The following is a 16,029-nucleotide window of genomic DNA, read 5'->3' as shown; positions in this document are numbered from 1 at the left end:
CAGGGGGGCATATTCTCTTCCCCCCCCCCAACAGGTGGGCATAATCTCTTTCCCCCCCCCCCAACAGGTGGGCATATTCTCTTCCCCCCTCCCCAAACAGGGGGACATATTCTTTCCCCCCCCCAACAGGGGGGGGGCATAATCTCCCCCAACAGGGGGGCATAATGCCCCCCGCCCAACAGGGGGGCATAATCTCCCCCTACCCCAACAGGGGGGGGCATAATCTCCCCTCCCCCCCAAAAAGGGGGGGCATAATCTCCCCCCCCCCAAACAGGGGGGGGGGGGGCAAACCCCACCCCACCAAGAATGGGGGGCATCCCCCATCACACCCCCCCAAAATCTTCTGGGGAAAGGGCTGTGGTTGGGAGAAGGGGGAATTTACTCAATCTCATAACCCTCAACCCCCTCCTCCTCCCAACCCCACCTCCCTCTCTCTCTCTCCCCCTCAGCTGCTGGGCCTGGTCCCCTGAGGCCTGCTCTCCTCCAGTGCGTCCCAGCTCCCTGGGAGTAGGGAGGGAGGGAGAGGCCCTTGCAGCCCAGCAGCAGCAGCTCCCCTCCCGGCCCCCTGACGGAGTGATGAAGCGGTGGACCTGCTCAGTGTCTCAGTGCCTCCTCCATGGCTCCCTCTCTCTCTCTCTCTCCCCCCGCGGCCGCTTCCTGTTTATTTCGGGTTAAATTCCCCCTCCCCTCGCCTCGCCTCGCAGGCCCGGCCCCGCCCACCCCCACACCCCATTGGCCCAACGGCCCGTCCATCACCCCCGTCCCCGTCCGCCATTGGCTGCCCAGCAAGTGACGCAGCCCGGCGAGCCCCGCCCACCCTCCCACCTGCCGTCGTCAAGGAAGTTTTTCCCTCTTGGCCCCTTTCCCTCCGCCTTTACTATTATTCCCCCCCTCCTCGCCGACATTATTTTTTTTTTAATCTTTCCTCCCCCCCCTCCCTCTTTTTCGTTCCCCAAAATATACATATTTTTATTTTTTTAAATTCCCCCGGTTCGATATGTAGGCCGCAGGCTTCAAGTCAACTCCCGCCTTGACTACGTTCCCCTTTCCGACTGGTCACCAGCGCCGCCACGCTCGGTGCTACTCTCTCGCTGATTGGCGGAACCCGCCGTCAATCATGTGCGCGGCCGCTATTGATTGGTCAAGGCCGCTGCCAATCATTACTATGACCGCTTCCGGTCGGTGACCCGCCTTTCTGTCACCGTCATCGGCCATCGCCGATTGGCTGGTGCCGCTGCCAATCATAGCAATGACCGTTTCCGGTCGGTGACCCGCCTTCTCGTGGCGGGTGACAAGCCTTCACTGATTGGTCGGTATCGCTGTCAATCATAGCAATGACCCCCCTCCACCTTCCGGTTTATCGCCCGCCTCACCGTCAAGGCGGATAGCCCCCCTCGCTGATTGGTCCAGGCAGCCATCCATCATATCGGGACCGCTTCCGATTGGCCGGCCTATCGTCCGTCGAGGGGGGGGGGGGGAGTTTCGCCCTCGTTTCATTGGTCGGGACGGCTGCCAATCATCCCCAGGCCCCTTCCGGTTAGTGGTCCCGCCTCTCCCGCCTCACTCCATCCCTCACCGATTGACCCGCGTGGCCGTCAATCAATCACCGCGGCGGCCAACGGCCGAGTCACCGCTTATTTGATATTAGTGACGCTGCCTTGAGTTTATCTACACTCCGCTTCAGTGTCAGTGGCCCCGCTCCCGTCCACAAAAGAAAACAATTAAATATTTCCCAAACCGTTTTTGTAACCGCCCCGCCGGCGGTCAAATACTCGGCCCGGTGGCGGCTGTCCTGCCCACGCTGGCCTCCGATTGGTCACTCGGGAACACCCTTGGCCTCGACTGAGTGGTCCCGCCGCCTGTCAATCATCCACCGGAAGTGCTGGGCCTCTACCGGAAGCGCGGTCCTCCACCGGAAGTGCGGGCCCCACCGGAAGTGCTGGGCTGCACCGGGACATGTTTAGTCCCTGGGACAGTTCTCCAGTCCCCCTGCAGCATTGCTGCAGCCGGCAGGGAAGGCTCTGGCTCTTGCCTTGACAGAGAACCACCACTCCCTGGGCTTTTAATTACCCTCAGGTTGAAAGTTTACAATGCTTTATTTGCAATTAACATGTTAGCATGAACATATCAGCAATTCACAGCATCCCGACAGTGCAGAAGAGGCCATTCAGCCCATTGAGTCTGCACCCACCCCCCCCAAAGAAAATTACAGCACAGGAACAGGCCCTCCAAGCCGTCACCAACCATGTCGCCCCCTGTCTGAACTAAAACCCCCCACCCTTCCGGGGACCATATCCCTCCATTCCCATCCTTTACAGGTCCAGACAGTGCGAGTGGAGAGAGGGATAATCACAGGTTAAAGAGATGTGAATTGTCTCAAGCCAGGGCAGGCCCCTCATAATCTTGTAGACTTCTATCAGGTCGCCCCTCAACCTCCGTCGTTCCAATGAGAGCAAACCAAGTTTCTCCAACCTCTCCTCATAGCTAATGCCCTCCAGACCAGGCAACATCCCAGTAAATCTTTTCTGTACCCTCTCCAAAGCCTCCACATCCTTCTGGTAGTATGGAGACCAGAATTGAACACTATATTCCAAGTGCTGCCTAACTAAGGTTCTATAAAGCTGCAACATGACTTGCCAATTTTTAAACTCAGTGCCCCGGCTGATGAATGCAAGCATGCCATATGCTTTCTTGATCTGAAAGGTTTAAAGTTTATTTATTAGTGTCGCGAGTAGGCTCTCAAGTAGCCTTGTTGAAGTTGTACAAGACATTGGTCAGGCCACACTTGGAATACTGTGTACAGATCTGGTCACCCTATTGTAGAAAGGATATTATTAAACTAGAAAGAGTGCAGAAAGGATTTACTAGGATGCTACCAGGACTTGATGGTTTGAGTTATAAGGAGAGGCTGGATAGACTGGGGCTTTTTTCTCTGGAGCGTAGGAGGCTGAGGGGTGATTTATTGAGCTCTATAAAATAATGAGGAGCACAGATCAGCTAGATAGTCAACATCTTTTCCCAAAGGTAGGGGAGTCTAAATCCCCTAGAGGGCATAGGTTTAAGGTGAGAGGGGAGAGATACAAAAGTGTCCAGAGGGGCAATTTTATCACACAGAGGGTGGTGAGTGTCTGGAACGAGCTGCCAGATTTCTATAAGCTTTTATTTCTCTACATTTTAAATAGATCGTCCCAAGCAGTCATTTTACTGAAATTTATTTAAGTTGGGAGTTCAAGTAATAGAAGCGGGTACAATTTTGTCTTTTAAAAATCATTTTAGACAGTCACGTTTGTAAGATGGGTAGAGAGGGATATGGGCCAAACGCGGGCAATTGGGAATAGCTTAATGGTAAAAAAAGGGCGGCATGGACAAGTTGGGCCGAAGGGCCTGTTTCCATGCTGTAAAGCTCTATGACTCTATTACATTGACACTGCAATGAAGTTACTGTGAAAATCCCCTAGTCGCCACACTCCAGCGCCTGTTCGGGTAACACTGAGGGAGAATTTAGCACGGCCAATGCACCCTAATCAGCACGTCTTGCGGACTGTGGGAGGAAACCGGAGCACCCGGAGGAAACCCACGCAGACACGGGGAGAACGTGCAGACTCCACACAGACAGTGACCCAAGCCAGGAATCAAACCCGGGTCCGCGAGGGAGCAGTGCTAACCATTGTGCTGCCCGAGAGTCAATCATCTGGCATGTTTTTAAAAAGGAATACCATTTCCAGTGCTTTTAATTACTCTCAAATTAAAAGTTTATAATGCTTTATTTGCAATCAGGCAGTATGAACATTATCAGCAATTCCAAGTGCAGTGCAAAAGAGGCCATTCAGCCCATTGAGTCTCCCCTTGGTCCAACTCCATATCCTCAACCAAGACTTCCTTCCAACCCTCCATCATCCGTCTCTGCTCGCCTTGGACTCTCTGCAGCTGAATTCTTGACCATATGAACATGGGAATTAGGACAGGAGTAGACCATTTGGCTCCCTCGAACCTGCTCCACCATTCAATAAGATCTTGGCTGATCTGATTGTAGCCTCAACTCCATCTTTCTGCTGTTACCCATAACCCTGGACTCCCCTTAACTAACTCAGCCTTGAATATAATTCAATGACCCAGAGCCCCGACTGCTCGCTGGCGAAAGAGAGTTCCAAACGCTGAACCTTGGAATATAGTGTTCAATTCTGGTCGCCGCACTACCAGAAGAATGTGGAGGCTTTGGAGAGGGTACAGAAAAGATTTACCAGGATGTTGCCTGGTATGGAGGGCATTAGCTATGAGGAGAGGTTGGAGAAACTTGGTTTGTTCTCACTGGAGCGACGGAGGTTGAGGGGCGACCTGATAGAAGTCCACAAGATTATGAGAGGCATGGACAGAGTGGATAGTCAGAAGCTTTTTCCCCAGGGTGGAAGAGTCAATTATTAGGGGGCATAGGTTTAAGGTGCGAGGGGCAAGGTTTAAAGGAGATGTACGAGGCAAGTTTTTTACACAGAGGGTGGTGGGTGCCTGGAACCCGCTGCCAGGGGAGGCAGTGGAAACAGATACGATAGTGACCTTTAAGGGGCATCTTGACAAATATATGAATAGGATGGGAATAGATTTACAGGGATGTTGTCTGGTATGGAGGGCATTAGTTATGGGGCAGCATGGCGGCACAGTGGTCAGCACTGCTGCCTCACAGCACCAGAGACCCAGATTCCTTGGCTCGGGTCACTGTCTGTGTGGAGTTTGCACATTCTCCTCGTGTCTGCGTGGGTTTCCTCCGGGTGCTCCGGTTTCCTCCCACAGTCTAAAGATGTGCAGGTTAGGTGAATTGTCCATGCAAAATTGCCCATTAGTGTCAGGAGGACTAGCTAGGGTAAATGCATGGGGTTATGGGGATAGAACCTGGATAGGATTGGGGTTGGTGCAGACATGATGGGCCGAATGGCCTCCTTCTGCACTGTATGATTCTATAATAAAGTAAAAGTTTATTTATTACTCACAAGTAGGCTTACATTAACACCTCAATGAAGTTACTGTGAAATTCCCCTAGTCCGGCGCCTGTTTTGGTCAATGCTCCTAACCAGCATGTCTTTCTTTCAGACTGTGGGACTGAAAACCGGGACACCCGGAGGAAACCCACGCAGACACGGGGAGAATGTGCAAACTCCGCACAGACAGTGACCCGAGCCGGGAATCGAACCCGGGTCCCTGGTGCCGTGAGGCAGCAGTGATAACCACTGTGCCACCGTAGAGTGATATGGTCCCCAGAAGGGTAGAGGGTTTTAGTTCAGACGGGCAGCATGGTCGGTGCAGGCTTGGAGGGCCGAAGGGCCTGTTCCTGTGCTGTAATTTTCTTTGCTCTTTGACTGAGAGGAGAAATTCTTCCTCATTTCCGTGGGAGACCCTTAACTTGTAAACTGTTTCCCCCACTAGGAAACATTCTCTAAATATCTACCTTGTCAATCCTCTTCAGAATCTTATATGTTTCAATAAGATCATCTCTCGTGCGTCTGCACTCCAATGAGTACGGACCAAACCTACTCAACCTTTCTTCCGAAGACAAACCCCTCATCCGGAGATGAGGGGTTTGGATTATGAGGAGAGGCTGAGGAGATTGGGTTTGTACTCGTTGGAGTTTAGAAGGATGAGGGGGGATCTTATGGAGACTTATAAGATAATGCGGGGGCTGGATAGGGTGGAGGCGGAGAGATTCTTTCCGCTTAGTAAGGAAATTAAAACTAGAGGACACAGCCTCAAAATAAAGGGGGGTCGGTTTAAGACAGAGTTGAGGAGGAACTTCTTCTCCCAGAGGGTGGTGAATCTCTGGAATTCTCTGCCCACTGAGGTGGTGGAGGCTACCTCGCTGAATATGTTTAAAGCGCGGATGGATGGATTCCTGATCGGTAAGGGAATTAAGGGTTATGGGGATCAGGCGGGTAAGTGGTACTGATCCACGTCAGATCAGCCATGATCTTATTGAATGGCGGGGCAGGCTCGAGGGGCTAGATGGCCTACTCCTGCTCCTATTTCTTATGTTCTTATCCCAGGAATCGGCCAATAGTGAACCTATTCTGAACTGCTCCCAATGTGAATACGTCACTTCCTCAGTAATGGTTACCAGAACCGTATACAATATTCTAATGTGGTCTCACCAATGCCCTTTACAGTTGAAGCAAGACTATTTTTATATTCCATTTCCCCCTTGTCTTTATCAACTCCAAGTCTGATAACTCCAAGATTGCCTTCCTCCACGTTCCATTAACTCCATCTGGAAAGTGGAGTGAGTGACTTAGTTTCTGACAGGAAAGGATGTCCCGGGGCGTGGTACATCGGCAAGACCGCGCAGACGCTACGACAACGGATGAACGGACACCGCGTGACAATCACCAGGCAGGAGTGTTCTCTTCCTGTCGGGGAAACACTTCAGCAGTCGAGGGCGTTCAGTCTCCGATCTTCGGGTAAGCGTTCTCCAAGGCGGCTTTCAAGACACACGACAACGCAGAATCGCCGAGCAGAGATTGATAGCCAAGTTCCGCACACATGAGGACGGCCTCAACCGGGATCTTGGGTTCATGTCACACTATCTGTAACCCCCCACGACTTGCCTGGGCAAAATCCTACTGCCTGCCCTGGCTTGAGACAATTCTCACCTCTTTAACCTGTGATTAACCCTCTCTCCACTCGCACTGTCTGGACCTGTAAAGACTTGATTACCTGTAAAGACTCGCATTCCAACCATAAAATCATAGAATCCTACAGTGCAGAAGGAGGCCATTCGGCCCATTGCATCAACCACTATCCCACCTAGGTCCTATCTCTACACCCCATGTATTAACCCTGCTAATCCCCCTAACACTAAGGGGCAATTTAGCGTGGCCAATCCACCTAACCTATACATCTTTGGAATGTGGGAGGAAACCAGAACACCCGGAGGAAACCCACAGAGAGAATGTGCAAACTCTACACAGTGGCCCAAGCCAGGAATCGAACCCGGGTCCCTGGCGCTGTGAGGCAGCAGTGCTAACCCACTGTGCCACCTTGCCGCCCCATTATCATGCAATTGTGTCTTGGCCTCTACATGCCGTGTTCATTATCGTGCAATTGTGTCTTTGTCTATAGATGTCCTGTTTGTGAACCCACCTCACCGGATGAAGGAGCGGCGCTCCGAAAGCTCGTGATTCCAAACAAACCTGTTGGACTTTAACCTGGTGTTGTGAGACTTCTTACTGTGTTTACCCCAGTCCAACACCGGCACCTCCAGCTCACAGAAACTTCATGACAGAGGACAGGGGGAATGTGAAATTCTCTGCCGCAGGCTGGGTGGTGACAGAGCAAATTTACAATTGCTTCCTGAAAATGTTTGCTCGTTGGGAAGAGGCAAACCAATGTGAAAAATGAAACACAAAATGCTGGAAAAATCTCAGCGGGTCTGACAGCATCTGTGCAGAGAGAATAGAGCCAACGTTTCGAGTCTGGATATGACCCTTCATCAGAGCTCTGTTTCAGATTCCAGCGTCTGCTGTATTTTGCCTTTATCAAACCAATGTGGGTTTTGGTCTCCACATTTAAGGAAAGATAGACTTGGGCCGCGGTGGTGAAGGTTCACTACATTGGTCCCTGGGATAAAAGTTTAAAGTTAAAGTTTATTTATTAGTCACAATGGGCTTACATTAACACTGCAATGAAGTTACTGTGAAATTCCCCTAGTCGCCACACTCCGGGGCCTGTTCGGGTAACACTGAGGGAGAATTTAGCACGGCCAATGCACCCTAACCAGCACGTCTTTCGGACTGTGGGAGGAAACCGGAGCACCCGGAGGAAACCCACGCAGACACGGGGAGAACGTGCAGACTCCACACAGACAGTGACCCAAGCCGGGAATTGAACCCGGGTCCCTGGTGCTGTGAAGCAGCAGTGCTAACCCACTGTGCCGCCGTGACGCACAGTCAGAGGCTGAGCAAATTGGGTTTCTTCTCTGGAGTTTAGAAGTATGAGAGGTGATCTCTGGGTTACTGTGATCTCTGTGATCACAGTGGGTTAGCACTGCTGCCTCGCAGCTCCCGGGACCTGGGTTCGATTCCCGGCTTGGGTCACCGTCTGTGTGGAGTCTGCACGTTCTCCACGTGTCTGCGTGGGTTTCCTCCGGGTGCTCCGGTTTCCTCCCACAGTCCGAAAGACGTGCTGGTTAGGTGCTAAATTCTCCCTCGGTGTACCTGGACAGGCGCCGGAGTGTGGCTAATAGAGGATTTTCGCAGTAACTTCATTGCAGTGTTAATGTAAGCCTTACTTGTGACTAATAAATAAACTTTATCTTTATCTCACTGAAACATGCACGATTCTGAAGGGGCTTGACATAACGGATACTGAGAGACTGTTCCCGCTGGCGAGGGAATCTAAAACACGGTTTGCACAGTGGTTAGCACTGCTGCCTCACAGCGCCAGGGACCCGGGTTCGATTCCCGGCTTGGGTCACTGTCTGTCTGGAGTCTGCACGTTCTCCCCGTGTCTGCGTGGGTTTCCTCCGGGTGCTCCAGTTTCCTCCCACAGTCTGAAAGACGTGCTGGTTAGGGTGCATTGGCCTCATTGTGAAATTCCCCTAGTTGCCACAGTCCGGCGCCTGTTCGGGTAAATGCACCCTAACCAGCACGTCTTTCAGACTGTGGGAGGAAACCCGAACCCCCTATCCTCATAACCCCATCGGCTAAATTCTCCCTCCGTGTACCCGAACAGGCACCGGAGTGTGGGCGACTAGGGGAATTTCACAGTAACTTCACTGCAGTGTTAATGTAAACTGACTTGTGACACTAATAAATAAAGTTTTTGGGTGCACAGTCTCAGGATAAGGGAGGGGGGGACATCCCTTAGGACTGAGATGAAGAGGAATTTCTTCATTCTCAGTCTCAGAGGGTAGCTGATGCCCCAACGTTGAATACATTTAAGGCTGGGATAAACAGATTTGTAGTCTCTCGGGGAATATAGGCATGTGGGGGAAAGGCCAGGGAAGTGGAAGTGAACCCAACTTCAGCCATGATCACACTGAATGATGGAGCAGACGCTAAATTGCCCCCTTAGTGTCCAAAGATGTGTAGGTTAGGGGGATTGGCCGTGCTAAATTGTCCCTTAGTATCAAAAGATGTGGAAGTTAGGGGGATTGGCCGTGCTAAATTGCCCCTTAGTATCCAAAGATGTTGAGGTTAGGGGGATTGGCCGTGGTAAATTGCCCCTTCGTATTCAAAGATGTGGAGGTTAGGGGGATTGGCCATGCTAAATCGCCCCTTAGTGTCCAAAGATGTGTGGGTTAGGTGGATTGACCATGCTAAATTGCCCCTTAGTGTCGAAAGATGTGGAGGTTAGGGGGATTGGCCGTGCTAAATTGCCCCTTAGTGTCCAAAGATGTGCCGGTTAGGTGGATTGGCCATGCTAAATTGCCCCTTAGTGTCCAAAGATGTGTGGGTTAGGTGGATTGGCCATGTTAAATTGCCCCTTAGTATCCAAAAATGTGCGGGTTAGGTGGATTGACCATGCTAAATTGCCCCTTAGTATCCAAAGATGTGGAGGTTAGGGGGATTGGCCGTGCTAAATTGCCCCTCAGTATCGGAAAATGTGCGAGTTAGGTGGATTGGCCGTGCTAAATTGCCCCTTAGTGTCCAAAGATGTGCGGGTTAGGTGGATTGGCCATGCTAAATTGCCCCTTAGTATCCAAAGATGTGCAGGTTAGGTGGATTGGCCATGTTAAATTGCCCGTTAGTATCCAAAGATGTTGAGGTTAGGGGGATTGGCCATGCTAAATTGCCCCTTAGTATCAAAAGATGTGTAGGTTAGGTGGATTGGCCATGCTAAATTTCCCCTTTGTATTCAAAGATGTGGAGGTTAAGGGGATTGGCCATGCTAAATTGCCTCTTAGTATCCAAAGATGTGCAGGTTAGGTGGATTGGCCATGCTAAATTGCCCCCTAAGTGTCAGGGGGACTAACTAGGGTAAATGCATGGGGTTACGGGTATAGAGCCTGGCTGGGATTGTGGTCGGTGCGGGCTCGATGGGCCGAATGGCCTCCTTCCGCACTGTCGGGGATTCTATGATCCAAGGTTTTGGTCTGTGCTGAGTTATCTAATCCTCAGACTGGGCTTGCGGCTGCTAGAAATCGGCCACGGCACTGCAGGGGAGAGGTGGAATAATTAATAGGCCAGCACTGAATAATTAATTTCTGATCTTTTCCTGGAGGCGTTGTATTTTGTGCAAGGAAAATAAACCTCTCAGTTTGTTAAGTGTTTTAATTGAATGTATATTTTCTCCACAAATGGGACAATTCAGTGATGATGGTAATGTCCATCTTCTATTGCCTATAATATCCCACCAGCAAAGAGGCAACAGCAAGACCACACATTTGCACTTAAACATTCTTTGGAGTCTCAAACATTGTTTTATAATCCTCCAATGAAGGGTCCTGGGACATTATAGTAAGTTGAAGGCACTATATGAGTACAACATGTTGTGGATCCAGGTGAATAACAGACATCATGTCGAAGGTAATACTTGTATTAATCTTACCCCTTACCTTGTTAAATACCTCAAAGCACTTGCACAGTGAAATCCAGCAGCTGTTGTCAAGTAGCAAGTTAGTTGTTGGTTTATCTTTATTTTTTTGCTGATTATAGTTATTTATTGCTGTTGTTGAAATGAGGTTCCATCCCCAAACGAAAGCATCAAGCATTCCCAGCACAAATTAGATACAGAGTAAAGCTCCCTCTACACTGTCCCCCCATCAAACACTCCCAAGACAGGTACAGCACGGGGTTAGATACAGAGTAAAGCTCCCTCTACACTGCCCCCCATCAAACACTCCCTAGGACAGGTACAGCACGGGGTTAGATACAGAGTAAAGCTCCCTCTACACTGTCCCCCATCAAACACTCCCTAGGACAGGTACAGCACGGGGTTAGATACAGAGTAAAGCTCCCTCTTCACTGTCCCCCCCATCAAACACTCCCGGGACAGGTACAGCACAGGGTTAGATACAGAGTAAAGCTCCCTCTACACTGTCCCCCCCATCAAACACTCCCGGGACAGGTACAGCACGGGGTTAGATACAGAGTAAAGCTCCCTCTACACTGTCCCCCCCCCATCAAACACTCCCAGGACAGATACAGCACGGGGTTAGATACAGAGTAAAGCTCCCTCTACACTGTCTCCCATCAAACACTCCCAGGACAGGTACAGCTTGGGGTTAGATACAGAGTAAAGCTCCCTCTTCACTGTCCCCCATCAAACACTCCCAGGACAGGTACAGCACGGGGTTAGATACAGAGTAAAGCTCCCTCTACACTGTCCCCCATCAAACACTCCCAGGACAGGTACAGCACGGGGTTAGATACAGAGTAAAGCTCCCTCTACACTGTCCCCCATCAAACACTCCCAGGACACGTACAGCACGGGATTAGATACAGAGTAAAGCTCCCTCTACACTGTCCCCATCAAACACTCCCAGGACAGGTACAGCACGGGATTAGATACAGAGTAAAGCTCCCTCGACACTGTCCCCCATCAAACACTCCCAGGACAGGTACAGCACGGGGTTAGATACAGAGTAAAGCTCCCTCTACACTGTCCCCCATCAAACACTCCCAGGACAGGTACAGCACGGGGTTAGATACAGAGTAAAGCTCCCTCTACACTGTCCCCATCAAACACTCCCAGGACAGGTACAGCACGGGGTTAGATACAGAGTAAAGCTCCCTCTACACTGTCCCCATCAAACACTCCCAGGACAGGTACAGCACGGGGTTAGATACAGAGTAAAGCTCCCTCTACACTGTCCCCATCAAACACTCCCAGGACAGGTACAGCACGGGGTTAGATACAGAGTAAAGCTCCCTCCACACTGTCCCCCATCAAACACTCCCAGGACAGGTACAGCACGGGGTTAGATACAGAGTAAAGCTCCCTCTACACTGTCCCCCCGCTCCCAGGACAGGAACAGCACAGGTTAAACGCAAGAGCTCCCTTTACATAGTTTGCACAGAACCCATCAGAATCATGGCCGTTGTTGGATCAATGGACCCAACCGTGCTGTGGCCTGTACGAGTGGAATGGCCAATTTAGTGAGAAGGGAGGAGATGGGTTGGGGACGCCACGGACTCGTTTCACACACAACGGAGATTTTCACCCCATCGTTCTGGGCCGAAGATAAAACCAGGATCCAGGATGGAACTTGCGTATACACCGCCCAATCACCCAGTTCATTTCTTACTAAATTCCCGCCCCTTTCTCCGCACGTTCCTCCGCTGCTCGCCCGTCCCTGAGCTTGAAGATGAGCTATTTTGTGATTATATTCCTCCTTTCACTACTTTGTCGGCAGATCCCGGGGCTGTTGGTGTCCCAGTCACTCACCTCCACTGCTGTGCAGGCCTGGCTATAGAGTGCGATTTGTGGCTACGCTGCCTCTTCTCGTACCTCTCGGTTGGGGTTAGGAAGCTGCCTGCTCTGCTTACTTCTATTGCCGTGTGCAATATCTGGCTGCCTCCTTCCTACCTCTCTCTCTCTCTCTCTCTCTCTTTCTTTCTGTCAGTTGGAGTTGGATGGGGAGGCTGCTGTTGAGTGTTGTCCAGCTATGATTTCTCTCTCTCTCTCTGTCCTCCTTGTCTGTTGGTTGGAGTTGATTGGGAGGCCTCTGTGGGTGTCTATTCTTACGGACAATTGTCTCTTCATCGGCTCGTACAGACAAGTGGGTTTCACATGTTACTGCTGTTTATTCTGCACTGGGTAAAGGAGAGTCATGTGTTCCGCGTCTTTGAATGGAAGTTTCTCGTTGCAATAATAGTGCACCACCTGTGGGATACTGTCAAAAAGAGCGCTGTTCTGATTTAGTGTGTACTTGTTTTCTTTAGTCTGGGCCAGTATGATGTGAACACATCCTTGGCTGGTTCTGTACAGAGTAGACACATGAAAAGAGAGAGCGTCAGTATCATCAGAGGATCATCAAATCGTAAGAAATAGGAGCGGGAGCTGAAGTTATTGGTCACAAGTAGGCTTAGATTAACACTGCAATTACTGTGAAAATCCCCTAGTTGCCACACTCCTGTTCGGGTACACTAAGAGGTAAGTTATAATGGCCAACCCACCTAACCTACACATCTTTGGACACTAAGGGACAATTTAGCATGGCCAATCCACCTAACCTGCACATCTTTGGACACTAAGGGGCAATTTAGCATGGCCAATCCACCTAACCTGCACATCTTTGGACACTAAGGGGCAATTTGGCATGGCCAATCCACCTAATCCACACATCTTTGGACACTAAGGGGCAATTTGGCATGGCCAATCCACCTAATCCACACATCCTTGGACACTAAGGGGCAATTTACCATGGCCAATCCACCTAACCTACACATCTTTGGACACTAAGGGGCAATTTGGCATGGCCAATCCACCTAACCCGCACATCTTTGGACACTAAGGGGCAATTTGGCATGGCCAATCCACCTAATCCACACATCTTTGGACACTAAGGGGCAATTTACCATGGCCAATCCGCCTAACCTGTACATCTTTGGACACTAAGGGGCAATTTGGCATGGCCAATCCACCTAATCCACACATCTTTGGACACTAAGGGGCAATTTGGCATGGCCAATCCACCTAACCTGCACATCTTTGGACACTAAGGGACAATTTAGCATGGCCAATCCACCTAACCTACACATCTTTGGACACTAAGGGACAATTTAGCATGGCCAATCCACCTAACCTACACATCTTTGGACACTAAGGGACAATTTAGCATGGCCAATCCACCTAACCTGCACATCTTTGGACACTAAGGGACAATTTAGCATGGCCAATCCACCTAACCTGTACATCTTTGGACACTAAGGGGCAATTTATCATGGCCAATCCACCTAACCCGCACATCTTTGGACACTAAGGGACAATTTAGCATGGCCAATCCACCTAACCTGCACATCTTTGGACACTAAGGAGCAATTTAGCACAGCCAATCCACATAACCGGCACATCCTTCGGACTGTGGGAGGAAACCGGAGCACCCGGGGGAACCCAAGCAGACACGGGGAGAACGTGCAGACTCCGCACAGTCAGTGACCCAAGCCGGGAATTGAACCCGGGTCCCTGGCGCTGTGAGGCAGCAGTGCGAACCCACTGTACCACCCATGCCATTCAGCCTCTCAAGCCTGCTCTGCCATTCAAAAATTGTGGCCACAACTCAACCTTCCTGCTTGTTTCCCATAACCCTGGATTCCAGTGTCCATCAAAAATCTGTCTAACTCAACCCTGAATATATTCAATGACCCAAAGTCTCCACTGTTCTCTGGGGAAGAGAATTCCAAAGATTAACGAGCCTCCTGAGAGGGGAAATTCCTTGTCATCTCCACCATAGAATCATAGAATCCCATAAGAAGCTTCACAACCCAGGTTAAAGTCCAACAGGTTTATTTGGAATCAGCAGCTTCCAGAGCGCCGCTCCTTCATCAGGTGAGTGACCCGAGGAAGGAGCAACGCTCCGAAAGCTCGTGATTCCAAATAAACTTGTTGGACTTTAACCTGGTGTTGTGACACTACTTACTGTGCCCACACCAGTCCAACATCGGCATCTCCACATCCTAGAACCCCAACAGTGCAGAAGGAGGCCATTTGGCCCATCGAGTCTGTGCTGACAACAATCCCATCCAGGCCCTATCCCCATAACCCCATGTATTTACCCTGCCAATCCCCCTGACACTAAGGGGCAATTTAGCACGGCCAATCCACCTAACACACATATCTTTGGAATGTGGGAGGAAACCGGAGCACCCGGAGGAAACCTATGCAGACACAGGGGGGGAGAATGTGCAGACTCCGCACAGACAGTGGACCAGGCCGGGAATCGAACCCGGGTCCCTGGCGCTGTGAGGCAGCGGTGCTAACCCACTGTGCCACCGTGACGCCCACCCTTAATGGGGGACCCTTATTTTTAAACGGTGACCCCAATTCTAGATTCCCCAGGAGGGGATACATCCTCTCAACGTGCACCCTGTCAGGAGCCTTCAGGTTCCTCTAAGTTTCAGTAAGATCACCTCTCATTTGCCCTTTGTTACCCGTTCCCCCAAGTCCCCCTCTCCCCAATTCCAAAGGGTGTGCAGCACAGAAATAGGCCCCTCAGCCCATGCAGTAAGGGGTATGGGCACCACAAGGCTTCTCACATGCTTCATTCAAATGGCCAATCTTTATGCATGTTCTCCCCGTGCCTGCGTGGGTTTCCTCCGGGTGCTCTGGTTTCCTCCCACAGTCCAAAGATGTGTGAGTTAGGTTGATTGGCCATGCTAAAATTGACCCTTAGTGACAGGGGGACGAGCAAGGGTAAATACGTGGGGTTACGGGAATAGGGCCTGGGTGGGATTGTGGCCGGTGCAGACTTGATGGGCCGAATGGCCCCCGTCTGCACTGTAGGGATTCTATTCTATTCTACCCTCCGTCAGGAGTTAGTAGATAAAGAGATGTAGGCTCAAAGCCACTGTGGTGGCCAATGCCGAGATCAGCTGGAGGTATTTTTTTTTAAAATACCGCGGCACGGTAGCACAGTGGGTTAGCACTGCTGCTTCACAGCTCCAGGGTCCCGGGTTCGATTCCCGGCTCGGGTCACTGTCTGTGTGGAGTTTGCACATTCTCCTCGTGTCTGCGTGGGTTTCCTCCGGGTGCTCCGGTTTCCTCCCACAGTCCAAAGATGTGCGGGTTTGGTTGATTGGCCAGGTTAAAAATTGCCCCTTAGAGTCCTGGGATGCGTAGGTTAGAGGGATTAGCGGGTAAAATATGTGGGGGTAGGGGCTGGGTGGGATTGTGGTCGGTGCAGAATCGATGGGCCGAATGGCCTCCTTCTGCACTGTAGGGTTTCTATGATTTCTATGATTTCTAATTCATTTATGGGATGTGGGCATCGCTGGCTAAGCCAGCATTTGTTGCCCAACCTTTGAGACGGTGGTGGTGAGCTGCCTTCTTGAACCCGCTGCAGTCCCTGTGATGTAGGTACACCCGCAGTGCTGTTAGGGAGGGAGT

At 50.9% G+C, this 16,029-nt stretch overlaps 2 protein-coding genes across 4 annotated transcripts in view; both read right to left on the bottom strand.

Moving 5' to 3' along the window:
• The window catches only part of LOC144486954 (zinc finger protein 687-like), an 84,192-nt gene extending 83,505 nt beyond the window's left edge, over positions 1–687 (bottom strand). For 2 of the 3 annotated variants that reach the window (XM_078204967.1, XM_078204969.1), the window contains exon 1: positions 591–687. The gene's annotated coding sequence lies outside the window, so the exon portion shown is untranslated. The remainder of the gene's footprint in view (positions 1–590) is intronic. The other variant, XM_078204968.1, reaches the window with a different exon arrangement.
• Positions 688–10,251: 9,564 nt separating this feature from the next.
• Positions 10,252–16,029, bottom strand: part of LOC144486952 (uncharacterized) — a 67,414-nt gene continuing 61,636 nt past the window's right edge. The window contains exon 6 of the mRNA XM_078204963.1: positions 10,252–12,904. Within this exon, the coding sequence (XP_078061089.1) occupies positions 12,718–12,904 (187 nt within the window). The 3' untranslated portion in view covers positions 10,252–12,717. The remainder of the gene's footprint in view (positions 12,905–16,029) is intronic.

The sequence above is a fragment of the Mustelus asterias genome, unplaced genomic scaffold (assembly GCF_964213995.1).
Source record: "Mustelus asterias unplaced genomic scaffold, sMusAst1.hap1.1 HAP1_SCAFFOLD_530, whole genome shotgun sequence".
NCBI classification, from domain to species: domain Eukaryota; kingdom Metazoa; phylum Chordata; class Chondrichthyes; order Carcharhiniformes; family Triakidae; genus Mustelus; species Mustelus asterias.
Note: the sequence above shows the minus strand (reverse complement) of the source record. Positions and strands in the feature narration are given on the sequence as shown.